Source organism: Thalassophryne amazonica, chromosome 5 (genome assembly GCF_902500255.1).
Source record: "Thalassophryne amazonica chromosome 5, fThaAma1.1, whole genome shotgun sequence".
NCBI classification, from domain to species: domain Eukaryota; kingdom Metazoa; phylum Chordata; class Actinopteri; order Batrachoidiformes; family Batrachoididae; genus Thalassophryne; species Thalassophryne amazonica.
Window position 1 is genome coordinate 10,332,221 of NC_047107.1, and position 19,816 is coordinate 10,352,036.

The 19,816-nt window shown below is 42.0% G+C and overlaps 1 protein-coding gene across 3 annotated transcripts in view; it reads left to right on the plus strand.

The window, feature by feature from the left end:
- The window catches only part of LOC117510099 (citron Rho-interacting kinase), a 582,117-nt gene that overhangs the window by 316,542 nt on the left and 245,759 nt on the right, over positions 1 to 19,816 (plus strand). For 2 of the 3 annotated variants that reach the window (XM_034169717.1, XM_034169718.1), the window contains exons 19-20: positions 5,733 to 5,873; positions 9,940 to 10,062. In XM_034169717.1, coding sequence (XP_034025608.1) covers positions 5,733 to 5,873; positions 9,940 to 10,062 — 264 coding nt within the window. The remainder of the gene's footprint in view (positions 1 to 5,732; positions 5,874 to 9,939; positions 10,063 to 19,816) is intronic. The other variant, XM_034169719.1, reaches the window with a different exon arrangement.

The window sequence follows — 19,816 nt, forward strand, 5'->3', positions numbered from 1 at the left end:
TAAAGGCTGCAAAATCTGTCCTAAATGTGGAATATGATGTCTCCAAAATCCAAATAAACCAATATATCGTTGTGCATCTGTCTTACTGTGAGGTACTGGAAAGTTAGCTATTTTCTCTTTAGCTTCCTGTGTGATTTCCCTCTCTCCTTTATTCCAAACTATTCCTAAGAATTTCACTGTTTGAGCTGGTCCCTGAATCTTTGCTGGATTAATTTCCCAGCCAAATGATTTCATATGAGTCACTAATTTCGGTAGATATTCCACTACTTCTGCTTCTGTATCTCCTTGAAGCATAATGTCATCAATGTAATGTGAGATCATCATTCTCATTGGAACCTGGAACTGTTCCAAATGCTCCGCCACCACTCTATGACAAATAGTGGGACTGTGTAAATATCCTTGTGGCAATCTTGTGAATGTATATTGCCGTCCTTCCCACGTAAATGCAAACTGTTCCATCCTATCCTCTGGGATTGGTATGGTAAAGAATGCATTGGCCAAATCTATAACAGCATACCACGTACCACTATGATGTTGCACTCGTTCAATTATACTCACAGCATCAGGTACAGCTGAAGTCAAAGCCGGTGTATGTTTATTTAGACCTCTAAAGTCTACAGTCATTCTCCATGTACCATCCGATTTACGGACTGGCCACAATGGATTATTCCATTTTGTTGTCACTGGTTTCAAAACTCCTGCCTCCAAGTAGTCTTTTATGGTTGCAGTAATTTCTGCTTGTCCTCCAGGAATACGATATTGTTTCTGATTAATCACACATGTAGCCTCTGGAATGGGAAAAGGTTTCATTTTTACTTTTCCCACCAGAATCATTCTTACGTTTGCTATCCCAAATTGAAATTTACCCTGTTCTAAATGCAAAGTCATTCCAGCTAAAATATCCATGCCAATTATCCATTCATTAATTGGAGTCACTATTACAGTGTACACTTTAATTGGCATATTTCCAATTTTAAGCGGTATCGATATATTTTTTCCATACACCAATTGTCCGCCTAATCCAGTTAAGGGAACTATAGGTCCCTTCATTTTCTCTGGATTTCCATGAATCAATGAGGCCTCCGCTCCTGTGTCCACTAAAGCCGAGGTGACTTGAACTGATTTTTTTTTTCCAAAATATTTCCAATCACACATGAGGTCTAATATCACTTGTGAACCATTGTTTTAATTCTCGGTGGGCCACAAGAGTTTGACCATCATCCTAATCTTCCTTGCAAGGGTCAAAGCTCCAAGAACGCCTTTCTTTATTTTTCCCCTTCTTTTTGTCTTTCTTTCCTTTCCGGACTGCAGCTATTTGCACCAGATCATCATCAGAGTCCTCCTCCTCCTCCTCCTGTAGGGGAGGGGCACTAGGTTTCACTCCTTTCTTTTCTCCCTGCACAATTTCTTTCAACAATGAGGCCAATTCAAACATATCAGGGCGCATCCCTGACACACAAGTCACTTTCAGTCCTTTTTGTTTACATTTTTCAGCCAAGACGGAAGTTGGTACACCGTCTATTTCTTCGGCTTGAATTTCCAATTGCTTCACTTGTTCTAATCTTGTCACCTTTTGTGATTTAGCACATTCTGATGAGCGGACTGTATCTAAAGTTAAAACCCGCTCTTTCCAGGCTTCTGCACAAATCCACATCATTTCACTAATTCCTCCCAATGGAGCTTTCTCTTTAACCTCCACCTGTTTTAACATTTCACATAAAATTGGCGGAGTCGCGGTGGGAATCGCTCCAGTCCACGGCCCAGGGCGTCCCCCACGTCGCCGTAGAAGCTGGCCTATTTCCTTAAAAGTGATCCCATCCCACCCCGGGACCACTTCTTCCTGCTGAGATGCCACCTCCGCATCTCTCTTTCCCAATCTAAAGCAAGACATTTCTGTGTGTAGTCTGAGCGTAACCGTATCCTGCCGACAACGCCAAAAAATGTTTTGAAACACAAGGTTCGGTCAGATTGGCACACAGAAATGATCACACAGACTGCATTTTGCTAGAATAAAAAGGCGTATATTTATTCCCCACAAAAGCAGTTACATCAAACACAAGTGGTTGCAGCGCATTTTTCTCTTACCGTGACGCCTTTAAGGTGGAGAGCCAACACCTTCAGCAGAGTGCGCCTGTCAACCGGCTGGGCGTTCGTACGTTAACCCGCAGCAGACTCTGTTGAAGCATGGTTCTACTCCCTCTTTTCTAGTGTGTCCGCGAAGGGAGGGTGAGTGGCCAACTCAACCTCCCTGGCGCACATAATTTCTTTAATCAACAGGCATCTGAAAGTTATTTTCTCTATAATAAAAGCAGTTCTTCACTCCCAGTTCAGAATGATCCCAGCATGCTTCACTCCCAGTCGTTAGTGGCTACAAAAAACAAAGTCGTGCTATCAGTGTAATAATAACAAGTACATCCAGCTCTTCGCTCCCAGTTCAGACTGACCCCAGAGTGCTAAAACAAAATTAAACAACAAATACATTCTCAGGGTTACGTTAAGACAGGTGCAAAACAGCACAATAACATTTATTATACACCGGGAATACTGGAGCCGCCAAGTCCCGAACTCCCAGGTGGCCACTGCCTCCGCGTGTCGGACCTGGTACTGCTGGCGAGGAACAAAGAACAGTTAAATGGGGGCGCGTTTGCACCCAGGACTCCGAACAGCAGGGAAGTTACCTCCACCTCTCGTTGGAACAGTAATCCACAAACTAAGCACAAATCCAAAAGGATACACTCCGTCAGCTTTGATACGTTACCTCTCAGGTAGAAACGATATCTCGGCAATGAGGTGGAGATGCCGTCCTGCTGATATACCCCACTGATGATTGCTGTCAGCTGTCTCAGGTGATGGGTGACAGCTGTCACCTTGGCTGCTCCCGTGAGGCGGCGGCGCCCTCTGGTGCCTGGAGCCCGCACTCCAGGCAGGGCGCCCTCTGGTGGTGGTGGGCCAGCAGTACCTCCTCTTCAGCGGCCCACACAACAGCACGCTTGTCATTTTATTGATTTTAATACATATAGCAGTAATTATTGGAACACAAAATTGGTTTGGTAAGCTCCCTGACCCTTGACCTCTTTACACAGGTGAATCCAATCATGAGAAAGGGTATTTAAGGTGGCCAATTGCAAATGTTTCCCCTTGTTGCATCTCTTCTAATGAGTGGCAACATGGGATCCTCTAAATAATTCTCAAATGACCTGAAAACAAATATTGTTCAACATCATGGTTTAGGGGAAGGATACAAAAAGCTATCTCAGAGATTTCAGCTGTCGGTTTCCACTGTGAGGAAAACAGTGAGGAAATGGAAGACCACAGGCACAGTACTAGTTAAGGCCCAAAGTGGCAGGCCAAGAAAAATCTCAGATAACCTGAAGTGAAGGATTGTGAGAACAGTCATAGTCAGCCCACAAACATGCTCCAAAGACCTACATGATCTTGCTGCAGATAGTGTCTCTGTGCATCATTCAGCTATACAGCGCACTTTGTACAAAGCGAATGCTGTATGATGCTGGAATGCAGAGGAAGCCTTTTCTGTGTACATACCACAAAGAGAGTTGCTTGAGGTATGCTAAAGCACATTTGGATGAGCCAGCTTCATTTTGGAATAAGGTGCTGTGGACTGATGAAACTAAAATTGAGTGATTTGAACCTAACAAATCATACATTTGGACCTAACAAATCATACATTATGCATGGCTGATAAAGAACACAGCATTCCAAGAAAAACACTTGCTACCTACAGTAATATTTGGAGGTGGTTCCATCATGCTGTGTGGCTGTGTGGCCAGTGCAGGTACTGGGAATCTTATTAAAGTTGAGGGTCACATGGATTCCAGTTAATATCAGCAGATTCTTGAGAACAATATTCATGAATCAGTGACAAAGTTGAAGTTGCGCCGGGGCTGGATCTTTCAACAAGACAACAACCCTAAACACTGCTCAAAATCTACTAAGGCATTCATGTAGAGGAACAAGTACAATGTTCTGGAATGGCTATCTCAGTCCCCAAACCATTGAAAATCTGGGGTGTGATTTTAAGCGGGCTGTCCATGCTCGGAAACCAACAAACCTGAGATGTTTTGTAAAGAAGAATGGTCCAAAATACCTACAACCAGTTTCCAGACTCAATGGAAGCTATAGGAAGCGTTCAGAGGCTGTTTTTTTCTGCAAATGGAGGATCTACTAAATATTGATGTATTTTTTCTGTTGGGGTGCCCAAATTTATGCACCTGCATAATTTTGTTTAAAGAATTATTGCACACTTTCTGTAAATCCTATAAAATTTATTTCACTTTTCAAATATATATACAAGGTCTGTTAGAAAAGTATCGTACCTTTTTATTTTTTTCAAAAACTATATGGATTTGAATCACGTGCGATTACATCAGACAAGCTTGAACCCTCGTGGGCATGCGAGAGTTTTTTCACGCCTGTCGGTTACGTCATTCGCCTGTGGGCTGGCTTTGAGTGAGGAGTGGTCCACCCCTCCCGTCGGAATCTCTTTGTCTGAGAACTTCCTGAGAGACTGACGCTTTGCTTGATCAAAATTTTTTCCAAAACTGTGAGGCACATCGAAGTGGACATCATTCGAGAAATTCAGCTGGTTTTCTGTGAAAATTTTAACACCTGATGAGAGATTATGGACTGTTGCTGTCGCTTTAAGGACTGCCCACGGAGCGGGACGTCGCGACGTGCCCTGAGCTGCCACTGTCTGCCTATTTCGAGCTGAAAGCTTCCAAATTTAAGCCTCTGTTGACCCAGGACGTCGTGACAGAACAGAGAACTTTCAGAAGAGGTCGGGATCAGCAGTTTATCCGGACATTCCACTGTTAAAGGAGATTTTGTAATGAAAGAAAGTGCGGATGGGTCCGCACGTCGGGACGCAGCCGGCGCCGCGCGCCACCACAGGAAAAACACCTCCGTTGGAAGCCTTAAGGACAAGTTGGAACATATCCAGCTGTTAAACAATTTCTCAGCTATTCACTCAACTGAAAGCCATCAAAAGCCGCCTGGTTTTTACAAATGGTTATCAACACCGTGCCGGCTGTGTCCCGACGCACGGACCCGTCCGCACGTCTAACCGACAGGCGTGAAAAAACTCACGCATGCGCAGGAGGGTTCAAGGTTGTCTGATGTAATCGCACGTGATTCAAATCCATATAGTTTTCGAAAAAATAAAAAGGTACGTTAGTTTTATCACAGACCTTGTATGTATATATATATATAAACAGCCCAGTCTCACGTCTTTTTTTTCATGCTCCCATGACCAAATGAGTCAAACGTTCGTGACGGAGCTTTTTTAACCCTACTCCCACCCCCAACCCTAACCTTAACCATAACCAAATCTTACTCCTTCCCCCCACCCTAACCATATATATATATATATGTATATATATGTATATATGTATGTATATGTATGTATATGGACACAAACAGAATATTTTCAGGCAAACAACACATTTGTACAGTGCAGAGTGGAGAGAACAGTTGACAAGAGACAGATGCAGGGGAGACGACACAAGTCACTGCAGAAACTTTCACCAGATAATCACAGTGCTGATGCTGCTTAGCTTCACACTTGATAGAAAGCAAGACAACATCTCCAACAAGTCCTCTTAATGAAGGACCAGATCACTGGATAAACTCGACATATTTACTTTTTGTGATTTGTTTCAGGTGTATATGTTTAGAGTATCTAGACACAGTAATATCGCAGCTGTTTTTCTTCACAGCAAGAAAAGCTGCAGCAGCAGATGGATGCTCAGAAGACGCACATCTTTCGTCTAACACAGGGACTGCAGGATGCTCTCGACCAAACCGACTTGTTGAAAACTGAGAGGACTGACCTGGAGTACCAGCTGGAGAACATCCAGGTGCTCACAGTTCCACACACGTGTAGACACTTTGGCATGGTGACACGCAGTGGTGGACACAGTTAACCAAAAGTTATCTTCAATAACCATTAATACCATAACTGAAAAGTTATGTTTTATGGCGCTAAACCGATAAACTGCAAAAAAAAAAAAAAAAAATCTTTATTACAGATAACCAATCATTTTAGTACTGATTCAGACGCGGCCACATCAGATTACACTGTCGGCTTCTAATAAACCAGTTTCACTTTATGCACCGCAGGAGCTGCTGGGTAAATTCAAGGATCACAAACACAAAAAGAATGCACAAAAATGAATGAATAAAAAAATAAAACCCCAAACACTGTCATCATCTTTCTGCAGCTTAAACAACCGAAATACGTCCATTAATGCATTGATTGGCAGAGTAAAAGACACGCAGTAAATATTAATTCTTAGCTGTTAGATTCAGTGGGATTCATGAAGAAAATAATGCACATAAGCATCCTGATTATCCAAAATAGTGTCTAAAATGGTGAAGAAAAATCCCTTTGTAAGATGGCTGCGCCGTGATCTTCTCTCTCCCACCGAGTCTTGGCAATTAAATTATCCAGCCAGTCACAAAGAAATTAAATAAAATAATGTTAACATTAGTCCGTTTTGTTTGTGTCAAGCGGAGGGTAACAGTGTAACGTCAAAAGTGAACCTGAACTACACTACCCACAATGCTCCCTGCATCGACCGGCCAATCACGTCTTGCTCTTAATGATGACGTCATCAGCAAGCAACAGGCAGTCTGCTACAAACCATGGAAATAGAGATTTGAATGGATGTCACGTGACTAGCGGCGTGCCGCACGGCGGCCATTACTAAGGGTGGAGAGAGCACCTTGAGCCAGTTAAACAGAAGTGAAATGAGGGGAAAAAAAGGCAGCCAGTGCTTCACCATCGACTGCACCAACTACAAAAACAAATTCTCAAATACAAAAATGAACTGTACAAGAGCCTTAATGTTTAATTATGTAAAACAAATGTCTATTTTAAAGTCATTATGTGCGCAATTTAATATCAATACACTGAGACTATAACTCAACGCCATAAGTTCTTTTCATTAAGCTGCGTTCACATACATACAAACAAAACAAACAAAAATGTTTAAATATATTTATGTATATATACTTGCAGTTGTTGTTTAATGTGATATGCACATGGTGGTCACAGGCGGCATTTAAATTTTAACAGTGTGGTTGGAGGGGATGGAGGAGGTACTTTTTACCCTGACAGGCTCAAAAGTCATAAATTCTGAATGGCTTTATATCTACTTGGAACAAAATGTTAGTAAAAAATCATACACTCAACAAAAATCTAAACGCAATACTTTTGGTTTTGCTCCCATTTTGTATGAGATGAACTCAAAGATCTAAAACTTTTTCCACATACACAATATCACCATTTCCCTCAAATATTGTTCACAAACCAGTCGAAATCTGTGATAGTGAGCACTTCTCCTTTGCTGAGATAATCCATCCCACCTCACAGGTGTGCCATATCAAGATGCTGATTAGACACCATGATTAGTGCACAGGTGTGCCTTAGACTGCCCACAATAAAAGGCCACTCTGAAAGGTGCAGTTTTGTTTTATTGGGGGGGATACCAGTCAGTATCTGGTGTGACCACCATTTGCCTCATGCAGTGCAACACATCTCCTTCGCATAGAGTTGATCAGGTTGTCAATTGTGGCCTGTGGAATGTTGGTCCACTCCTCTTCAATGGCTGTGTGAAGTTGCTGGATATTGGCAGGAACTGGTACACGCTGTTGTATACGCCAGTCCAGAGCATCCCAAATATGCTCAATGGGTGACATGAGTATGCCGGCCATGCAAGAACTGGGACATTTTCAGCTTCCAAGAATTGTGTACAGATCCTTGCAACATGGGGCCGTGCATTATCCTGCTGCAACATGAGGTGATGTTCTTGGATGTATGGCACAACAATGGGCCTCAGGATCTCATCACGGTATCTGTGTGCATTCAAAATGCCATCAATAAAATGCACCTGTGTTCTTCGTCCATAACAGACGCCTGCCCATACCATAACCCCACCGCCACCATGGGCCACTCGATCCACAACATTGACATCAGAAAACCGCTCACCCACACGACGCCACACATGCTGTCTCCCATCTGCCCTGGACAGTGTGAACCGGGATTCATCCGTGAAGAGAACACCTCTCCAACGTGCCAAACGCCAGCGAATGTGAGCATTTGCCCAATCAAGTCGACGAACTGGAGTCAGGTCGAGACCCCGATGAGGACGACAAGCATGCAGATGAGCTTCCCTGAGACGGTTTCTGACAGTTTGTGCAGAAATTCTTTGGTTATGCAAACCGATTGTTTCAGCAGCTGTCTGAGTGGCTGGTCTCAGACGATCTTGGAGGTGAACATGCTGGATGTGGAGGTCCTGGGCTGGTGTGGTTACACTGTTGTGAGGCTGGTTGGATGTACTGCCAAATTCTCTGAAACGCCTTTGGAGACGGCTTATGGTAGAGAAATGAACATTCAATACACGAGCAACAGCTCTGGTTGACATTCCTGCTGTCAGCATGCCAATTGCACGCTCCCTCAAATCTTGCGACATCTGTGGCATTGTGCTGTGTGATAAAACTGCACCTTTCAGAGTGGCCTTTTATTGTGGGCAGTCTAAGGCACACCTGTGCACTAATCATGGTGTCTAATCAGCATCTTGATATGGCACACCTGTGAGGTGGGATGGATTATCTCAGCAAAGGAGAAGTGCTCACTATCACAGATTTAGACTGGTTTGTGAACAATATTTGAGGGAAATGGTGATATTGTGTATGTGGAAAAAGTTTAAGATCTTTGAGTTCATCTGACACAAAATGGGAGCAAAACCAAAAGTGTTGCGTTTATATTTTTGTTGAGTATATATATGTTGTTGTCATTAAAAGACTAGCAATAATATTACAGTGGAAAAAGCAGCAAGGTAAATGAGCACAATGGCAAAGCATACTTCAGATTTATATTTTAATACATAAGGATTTTTTATCCAGGCATGTATGGGTTCATTAGAGCTTTTAATCAGCTTGAATACAACTTACAAGGCTTCATTTATAAAAATCCATCGACAATTATGATGACAGGAAAAAGAACCACCACAGTAAATGAACAAAATGGCATATTTTCCTCAAATTTCCACACTTTACATAAAACATTTTTTTTCTACCCAGACATGTATGGGTTCATTAGAAAGAGCAATTAAAGGGCTTTAAAACAAGCCTACTTTTATTAAAATCTGTTAACAAATAGCGACAATAGAGAGAGAAAAGCAGCACAGTTTGTCATAATTTCCCCAAATTTCTGCATTTTACATAAAAGTTTTTTTTTTTCACTCACACATGCATAGGTTCATTGGAAAGAGCTTTCAAATGGCTTTAAAACAAGCCTACATTTATTAAAATCTGTTAAGAAATAGCGACGCTAGTGAAAAAAAAGAGGTCAGTTTATTATTGCTGATCTGCACATCTCCACCCTTAGTAATGGCGCTTTCCTGTCCTGAGCAACGCTAATAGATTGAGGCGCGCACGTCCATTCCAGTCTATATTTCCATGCCACAAACCACTGATCTACACATGACAGGTACTAAAGTGTTTGATCTTAGGGTTTACAAATGTTTGTCACTGTTAAACTTTGCTCACTTTACCAGCAAAAAAAAAAAAAGTTAGCGGACTGAAAGTTATCGGAACTAAATTTATCGGAAGATAATTGGTCTGATGATGGAAGCTAATCTGCTACCAAAACATTATCTTTGATATCGGTTTTCGGATTAGCTGAACTGTGCCCACCACTGGTGACACGTTACTGTTACTCTTCCTGGAGTGGCCAGAAATATTTTCTGATGTTTTCTCCCGCTTTCTTGTGTCCTCCTAACAGTTTGTTTTAAATGGAATAAAGTATTTTTCACGTTTTCTACTGTAGATAATAGGCATGCTCAGTATGCTTCCACTTCTGTCTGTGTGTGGACTAAAGTACCTGAGGAGAAATTCATGGCAGTAGTGATGTTCACTTAGCTCCACCTGCAGGCTGTGTACTCCCATGAGAAGGTGAAAATGGAGGGGACCATCACGCAGCAGACCAAGCTCATAGACTTCCTCCAGGCCCGGGTCGACCACAGTGGCTCCAAAAAGAAAAAGGTTTGACAGGATTTCAATGTATTTGGAGAACAGCATTTGTCAAACATCACACATGAACACATGAAATTATTTGCTTTGTACACAATTGAGCAATTGTGCAAATAATATCAACCATATCTTTAAATTTGACTGGTTTAAAGATTGAAGAGTAGGTTTATTGTTTTTTCTGTCAACTCAAGTCTGGGAGTATGCACTGATGCTGCTCTTGGCCACAGCCACAACACCACAGAACTGCTGTCAGTCATCAATGGCAACCACCCAGGCAGACAACCAGTCCATTCCCACATGTCTACAATAAGCATCTTCCTGCCCGCAACCAGATGAAGTGTCCATATCTCCTTGCCACTGGGGTCCTCAAAACTCAGGCACCTGTGTGCTGGATCATGCACAGAGAAATGGACCACTTGGCCAAAATGTTGAAGCTGATGCTCCATCACAGTACAAATGATACTCCTCATCTTAGTCTCTATAAGTAACCACCTGTTTGATGCAAAGCTATGCCAGTGGTACCCAAGGATCCTCTGAAGAGACCTCGTGGTAAAGACATCCAGTTACCTTAGGTTACCGGTTAGCATCCAAGTCTCTCAACCATACAATAAGACAGACAGCGCCAGGACCCTGAAGACGTGGACCGTCATTTTCCTACAGTGATATAGGCATTGCCAGACACCTCTGGTCAGTGACCTCATGACTCCATAAACTCTTCCCAGGTGCCTCTCAATCTCAAAGGCCAAGGACCAAGACACATGCATGTCACTGCTCTTGGCATAAATCTGGGGTCTCCAGTGACCTCGCTCTCCCCTGTCTCTCTTATCCCGCGCGTCCATTGAATTGAAGAAAGGTTTTGACCAGTTATTTAAATCAATCAATCAATCAATCAACTTTTTTCTTATATAGCGCCAAATCACAACAAACAGTTGCCCCAAGGCGCTCCATATTGTAAGGCAAGGCCATACAATAATTATGAAAAACCCCAACGGTCAAAACGACCCCCTATGAGCTAGCACTTGGCCACAGTGGGAAGGAAAAACTCCCTTTTAACAGGAAGAAACCTCCAGCAGAACCAGGCTCAGGGAGGGGCAGTCTTCTGCTGAGACTGGTTGGGGCTGAGGGAAAAAACCAGGAAAAAGACATGCTGTGGAGGGGAGCAGAGATCGATCACTAATGATTAAATGCAGAGTGATGCATACGGAGCAAAAAGAGAAAGAAACAGTGCATCATGGGAACCCCCCCACAATCTACGTCTAAAGCAGCATAACCAAGGGATGGTCCAGGGTCACCCGATCCAGCCCTAACTATAAGCCTTAGCGAAAAGGAAAGTTTTAAGCCTAATCTTAAAAGTAGAGAGGGTATCTGTCTCCCTGATCTGAATTGGGAGCTCGTTCCACAGGAGAGGAGCCTGAAAGCTGAAGGCTCTGCCTCCCATTCTACTCTTACAAACCCTAGGAACTACAAGTAAGCCCGCAGTCTGAGAGCGAAGCGCTCTAATGGGGTAATATGGTACTACGAGGTCCCTAAGATAAGATGGGACCTGATTATTCAAAACCTTATAAGTAAGAAGAAGAATTTTAAATTCTATTCTAGAATTAACAGGAAGCCAATGAAGAGAGGCCAACACGGGTGAGATATGCTCTCTCCTTCTAGTCCCCGTCAGTACTCTAGCTGCAGCATTCTGAACCAACTGAAGGCTTTTTAGGGAACTTTTAGGACAACCTGATAATAATGAATTACAATAGTCCAGCCTAGAGGAAATAAATGCATGAATTAGTTTTTCAGCATCACTCTGAGACAAGACCTTTCTGATTTTAGAGATATTGCGTAAATGCAAAAAAGCAGTCCTACATATTTGTTTAATATGCGCATTGAATGACATATCCTGATCAAAAATGACTCCAAGATTTCTCACAGTATTACTAGAGATCAGGGAAATGCCATCCAGAGTAACGATCTGGTTAGACACCATGCTTCTAAGATTTGTGGGGCCAAGTACAATAACTTGTTTTATCTGAGTTTAAAAGCAGGAAATTAGAGGTCATCCATGTCTTTATGTCTGTAAGACAATCCTGCAGTTTAGCTAATTGGTGTGTATCCTCTGGCTTCATGGATAGATAAAGCTGGGTATCATCTGCGTAACAATGAAAATTTAAGCAATACCGTCTAATAATACTGCCTAAGGGAAGCATGTATAAAGTGAATAAAATTGGTCCTAGCACAGAACCTTGTGGAACTCCATAATTAACTTTAGTCTGTGAAGAAGATTCCCCATTTACATGAACAAACTGTAATCTATTAGACAAATATGATTCAAACCACCGCAGCGCAGTGCCTTTAATACCTATGACATGCTCTAATCTCTGTAATAAAATTTTATGGTCAACAGTATCAAAAGCAGCACTGAGGTCCAACAGAACAAGCACAGAGATAAGTCCACTGTCCGAAGCCATAAGAAGATCATTTGTAACCTTCACTAATGCTGTTTCTGTACTATGATGAATTCTAAAACCTGACTGAAACTCTTCAAATAGACCATTCCTCTGCAGGTGATCAGTTAGCTGTTTTACAACTACCCTCTCAAGAATCTTTGAGAGAAAAGGAAGGTTGGAGATTGGCCTATAATTAGCTAAGATAGCTGGGTCAAGTGATGGCTTTTTAAGCAATGGTTTAATTACTGCCACCTTAAAGGCCTGTGGTACATAACCAACTAACAAAGATAGATTGATCATATTTAAGATCAAAGCATTAAATAATGGTAGGGCTTCCTTGAGCAGCCTGGCAGGAATGGGGTCTAATAAACATGTTGATGGTTTGGATGAAGTAACTAATGAAAATAACTCAGACAGAACAATCGGAGAGAAAGAGTCTAACCAAATACCGGCATCACTGAAAGCAGCCAAAGATAACGATACATCTTTGGGATGGTTATGAGTAATTTTTTCTCTAATAGTCAAAATTTTGTTAGCAAAGAAAGTCATGAAGTCATTACTAGTTAAAGTTAATGGAATACTCAGCTCAATAGAGCTCTGACTCTTGTCAGCCTGGCTACAGTGCTGAAAAGAAACCTGGGGTTATTCTTATTTTCTTCAATTAGTGATGAGTAGAAAGATGTCCTAGCTTTACGGAGGGCTTTTTATAGAGCAACAAACTCTTTTTCCAGGCTAAGTGAAGATCTTCTAAATTAGTGAGACGCCATTTCCTCTCCAACTTACGGGTTATCTGCTTTAAGCTACGAGTTTGTGAGTTATACCACGGAGTCAGGCACTTCTGATTTAAAGCTCTCTTTTTTAGAGGAGCTACAGCATCCAAAGTTGTCTTCAAAGAGGATGTAAAACTATTGACGAGATACTCTAACTCCCTTACAGAGTTTAGGTAGCTATTCTGCTCTATGTTGGTATATGACATTAGAGAACATAAAGAAGGAATCATATCCTTAAACCTAGTTACAGCACTTTCTGAAAGACTTCTAGTGTAATGAAACTTATTCCCCACTGCAGGGTAGTCCATCAGGGTAAATGTAAATGTTATTAAAAAATGATCAGACAGAAGGGAGTTTTCAGGGAATACTGTTAAGTCTTCTATTTCCATACCATAAGTCAGAACAAGATCTAAGATATGATTAAAGTGGTGGGTGGACTCATTTACTTTTTGAGCAAAGCCAATAGAGTCTAATAATAGATTAAATGCAGTGTTGAGGCTGTCATTCTCAGCATCTGTGTGGATGTTAAAATCGCCCACTATAATTATCTTATCTGAGCTAAGCACTAAGTCAGACAAAAGGTCTGAAAATTCACAGAGAAACTCACAGTAACGACCAGGTGGACGATAGATAATAACAAATAAAACTGGTTTTTGGGACTTCCAATTTGGATGGACAAGACTAAGAGACAAGCTTTCAAATGAATTAAAGCTCTGTCTAGGTTTTGATTAATTAATAAGCTGGAATGGAAGATTGCTGCTAATCCTCCGCCCCGGCCCGTGCTACGAGCATTCTGACAGTTAGTGTGACTCGGGGGTGTTGACTCATTTAAACTAACATATTCATCCTGCTGTAACCAGATTTCTGTTAGGCAGAATAAATCAATACGTTGATCAATTATTATATCATTTACCAACAGGGACTTAGAAGAGAGAGACCTAATGTTTAATAGACCACATTTAACTGTTTTAGTCTGTGGTGCAGTTGAAGGTGCTATATTATTTTTTCTTTTTGAATTTTTATGCTTAAATAGATTTTTGCTGGTTATTGGTGGTCTGGGAGCAGGCACCGTCTCTACGGGGATGGGGTAATGAGGGGATGGCAGGGGGAGAGAAGCTGCAGAGAGGTGTATAAGACCACAGCTCTGCCTCCTGGTCCCAACGCTGGACAGTCACAGTTTGGAGGATCCAAGAAAATTGGCCAGATTTCTAGAAATGAGAGCTGCTCCATCTAAAGTGGGATGGATGCCGTCTCTCCTAACAAGACCAGGTTTTCCCCAGAAGCTTTGCCAATTATCAATGAAGCCCACCTCATTTTTTGGACACCACTCAGACAGCCAGCAATTCAAGGAGAACATGCGGCTAAACATGTCACTCCCGGTCTGATTGGGGAGGGGCCCAGAGAAAACTACAGAGTCCGACATTGTTTTTGCAAAGTTACACACCGATTTAATGTTAATTTTAGTGACCTCCGATTGGCGTAACCGAGTGTCATTACTGCCGACGTGAATTACAATCTTGCCAAATTTACGCTTAGCCTTAGCCAGCAATTTCAAATGTCCTTCGATGTCGCCTGCTCTGGCCCCCGGAAGACAATTGACTATGGTTGCTGGTGTCGCTAACTTCACATTTCTCAAAACAGAGTCGCCAATAACCAGAGTTTGATCCTCGGCGAGTGTATCGTCGAGTGGGGAAAAACGGTTAGAGATGTGAACGGGTTGACGGTGTACACGGGGCTTCTGTTTAGGGCTACGCTTCCTCCTCACAGTCACCCAGTCAGCCTGCTTCCCGACTGCCCGGGATCTGCCAGGGGGGAACTAACGGCGGCTAAGCTACCTTGGTCCGCACCGACTACAGGGGCCTGGCTAGCTGTAGAATTTTCCACGGTGCGGAGCCGAGTCTCCAATTCGCCCAGCCTGGCCTCCAAAGCTACGAATAAGCTACACTTATTACAAGTACCATTACTGCTAAAGGAGGCCGAGGAATAACTAAACATTTCACACCCAGAGCAGAAAAGTGCAGGAGAGACAGGAGAAGCCGCCATGCTAAATCGGCTAAGAGCTAGTAGCTACGCAACCTAGCGGATTCCTAAAAACACACAAAGTGAATAATGTGTAAATAATTTAGAGGTGATTCAGCAGAAGGAGTGCTTTAGTTAAGGCACCAAACAGGCCATGAAGCAGCACAGGCAACGCACGACAACAGCGAACGCACGACAACGGTGCTAAAATAAAATAAAAATCGACTAAACACGCTGTGGAGCAGCACAGACAACGCACGATAACAGTGCTAAAAAAAATAAAATAAATAAATAAATAAAAACGAAAGCGTTAGCAAGCTAGTTAGCTTGCCAACGCTGATAAAAGTTAGCTGATAAAAGTGCTCCGTCGCGATGTTTCGACCGTTAGAGGTCTTCCTTAGGCGTTGGAGCACAGTAAAAAAGTATAAAAAAAAAAAAGTAAAAAAGTCTTGAAAAAGACTGTTAGTTCAAGTCCAAAGCAGCAGGTAGCAGTCTCTGTGTAAACAGTCCCAACAGAGAGCCAAAATTCTGATGCAATCTCACTCCAGATGCGGATCAAACTTAGTCTACTCATTGAGAGTGCCAGTCTGCACCTCAATGACCTCAATCATTGACCTAAATCAAATCAAATCAAATCAATTTTATTTATATAGCGCCAAATCACAACAAACAGTTGCCCCAATGCACTTTATATTGTAAGGCAAAAGCCATACAATAATTACGTAAAAACCCAACCCTTTCAAGAATTTTTGAGAGAAAAGGAAGGTTGGAGATTGGCCTATAATTAGCTAAGATAGCTGGGTCAAGTAAGCCTTTTTAAGTAATGGTTTAATTACTGCCACCTTAAAAGCCTGTGGTACATAGCCAACTAATAAAGATAGATTGATCATATTTAAGATCGAAGCATTAATTAATGGTAGGGCTTCCTTGAGCAGCCTGGTAGGAATGGGGTCTATTAGACATGTTGATGGTTTGGAGGAAGTAACTAATGAAAATAACTGAGACAGAACAATCAGAGAGAAAGAGTCTAACCAAATACCAGCATTACTGAAAGCAGCCAAAGATAACAATATGTCTTTGGGATGGTTCTGAGTAATTTTTTCTCTAATAGTTAAAATTTTATTAGCAAAGAAAGTCATGAAGTCATTACTAGTTAAAGTTAATGGAATACTCAGCTCAATAGAGCTCTGACTCTTTGTCAGCCTGGCTACAGTGCTGAAAAGAAACCTGGGGTTGTTCTTATTTTCTTCAATTAGTGATGAGTAGTAAGATGTCCTAGCTTTACGGAGGGCTTTTTTATAGAGCAACAGACTCTTTTTCCAGGCTAAGTGAAGATCTTCTAAATTAGTGAGATGCCATTTCCTCTCCAACTTACGGGTTATCTGCTTTAAGCTGCGAGTTTGTGAGTTATACCATGGAGTCAAGCACTTCTGATTTAAGGCTCTCTTTTTCAGAGGAGCTACAGCATCCAAAGTTGTGCTCAATGAGTATGTAAAACTATTGACGAGATAATCTATCTCACTCACAGAGTTTAGGTAGCTACTCTGCACTGTGTTAGTATATGGCATTGGAGAACATAACAAAGAAGGATTCATATCCTTAAACCTAGTTACAGCGCTTTCTGAAAGTCTTCTACTGTAATGAAACTTATTCCCCACTGCTGGGTAGTCCATTAAAGTAAATGTAAATGTTATTAAGAAATGATCAGACAGAAGGGGGTTTTCAGGGAATACTGTTAAGTCTTCAATTTCCATACCATAAATCAGAACAAGATCTAAAGTATGGTTAAAGTGGTGGGTGGACTCATTTACATTTTGAGCGAAGCCAGTTGAGTCTAATAATAGATTAAATGCAGTGTTGAGGCTGTCATTCTCAGCATCTATGTGGATGTTAAAATCACCCACTATAATTATCTTATCTGAGCTAAGCACTAAGTCAGACAAAAGGTCTGAAAATTCACAGAGAAACTCACAGTAACGACCAGGTGGACGATAGATAACAACAAATAAAACTGCTTTTTGGGACTTCCAATTTGGATGGACAAGACTAAGAGTCAAGCTTTCAAATGAATTAAAGCTCTGTCTGGGTTTTTGATTAATTAATAAGCTGGAGTGGAAGATTACTGCTAATCCTCCCCCTCGGCTTGTGCTATGAGCATTCTGACAGTTAGTGTGACTCGGGGCTGTTGACTCATTTAAACTAACATATTCATCCTGCTGTAACCAGGTTTCTGTAAGGCAGAATAAATCAATATGTTGATCAATTATTATATTATTTACTAACAGAGACTTAGAAGAGAGAGACCTAATGTTTAATAAACCACATTTAACTGTTTTAGTCTGTGGTGCAGTTGAAGGTGCTATATTATTTTTTCTTTTTGAATTTTTATGCTTAAATAGATTTTTACTGGTTGTTGGTGGTCTGGGAGCAGGCACCGTCTCTACGGGGATGGGGTATTGGGGGGATGGCAGGGGGAGAGAAGCTGCAGAGAGGTGTGTAAGACTACAACTCTGCTTCCTGGTCCCAACCCTGAATAGTCACGGTTTGGAGGGTTTAATAAAATTGGCCAGATTTCTAGAAATGAGAGCTGCTCCATCCAAAGTGGGATGGATGCCGTCTCTCCTAACAAGACCGGGCTTTCCCCAGAAGCTTTGCCATTTATCTATGAAGCCTACCTCATTTTTTGGACACCACTCAGACAGCCAGCAATTCAAGGAGAACATGCAGCTAAACATGTCACTCCCGGTCCGATTAGGGAGGGGCCCAGAGAAAACTACAGAGTCCGACATTGTTTTTGCAAAGTTACACACCGATTCAATGTTAATTTTAGTGACCTCCGATTGGCATAACCGGGTGTCATTACTGCCGACGTGAATTACAATCTTACCAAATTTACGCTTAGCCTTAGCCAGCAGTTTCAAATTTCCTTCAATGTCGCCTGCTCTGGCCCCCGGAAGACAATTGACTATGGTTGCTGGTGTCACTAACTTCACATTTCTCAAAACAGAGTCGCCAATAACCTGCGTTTGTTCCTCGTCAGGTATGTCGCCGAGTAGGAAAAAACGGTTAGAAATGTGAACGGGTTGGTGGTGTACAGGGGGCTTCTGTTTAGGACTATGCTTCCTCCTCACAGTCACCCAGCCGGCCTGCTTTCCTGGCTGCTCGGGATCTGCTGGGGGACAGCTAACGGCGGCTAAGCTACCTTGGTCCGCACCTACTACAGGGGCCTGGCTAGCTGTAGGATTTTCCAAGGTGCGAAACCGAATCTCCAATTCGCCCAGCCTGGCCTCCAAAGCTACGAATAAGCTACACTTATTACAAGTACCATTACTGCTAAAGGAGGCTGAGGAATAACTAAACATTTCACACCCAGAGCAGAAAAGTGCGGGAGAGACAGGAGAAGCCGCCATGCTAAACCGGCTAAGAGCTAGTAGCTGTGCTAAGCTAGCGGATTCCTAAAAACACACAAAGTGAATAATGAGAAAATAATTTAGAGGTGATTCAGCAGAGGGAGTGCTTTAGTTAAGGCACGTGAAGATTACACTGTGAAACAAATCGTTATCTAGATCAATCTAACTACGCAGATTAAAAAACTAACAGATACAGCAAAGCACCGCTGTGCTCCAGAACAGGAAGTGATACAATACTGCAGTGAGAGCCAACCACCAGTGGAGGCAAGCAAGATTTGAACATTTAAATTTAAGAACATTTAAGATTTAAATTTGAACACAATTACTCTGAGGGCTAGACCACCACTCAGAGATTTGTTAAACAGAATTTAAATGTCACAGAATTTGACAGAATGCAACTTTTACAGAATGAGTGAGACAAGCAAAAGCATACCCAGACATTCTGAGGGTCCCAGGAGCTGCAAGCTTCCAACCAGCAGTCTGGTGTTCCAGCAAGCTGACAGCAAGGAGGAACCCTGAACAGTGGGCTGGCTTTGTATTTATACCCTATGCTGCTACAACGTTTTTCTGCTAATCTTGGGCGTTGTCCTTCATCTGGGTGGTCTTGATCCCTCTATTTCGTGGCATGGTCCTGCCCACATGCGCTGGTAAGTCTTCTGGTCTTGACCTGATAAGAAATTTTGGGCAACAACTGCTAACTGAAAAACTGTCAGCAAGTCACAGCATGTGGTTATACCACAAAATTGCACAACCTTCTAACAAACCGTTTAGTCTCCTCTGACGGTTTGGATTTCTTAACATATCTTCAGGGCCTCACTGAAACAGGGACACATCACATTTACAAGACTTTTTGAAAATGATCATGTAAGATCATGTAACATATCTTCATGACAGCTTGCTAAGAAACTGAACTAATATTTGAGCAAAAGCAAATCTTAGAACAAAAGCAAATGTAATTATAAACATATCATACCTTTAATTTGGTACACACAATACACAATTCAACAGCATTCAAACATATAACTCAAAAGTATGTAAACATATAGATATCATGTAATTAACCTTAGCTATTGATTACGTGTTTAATAAGCATCGATAAATATTGATCACTATGAGTATATCAGTAATATAT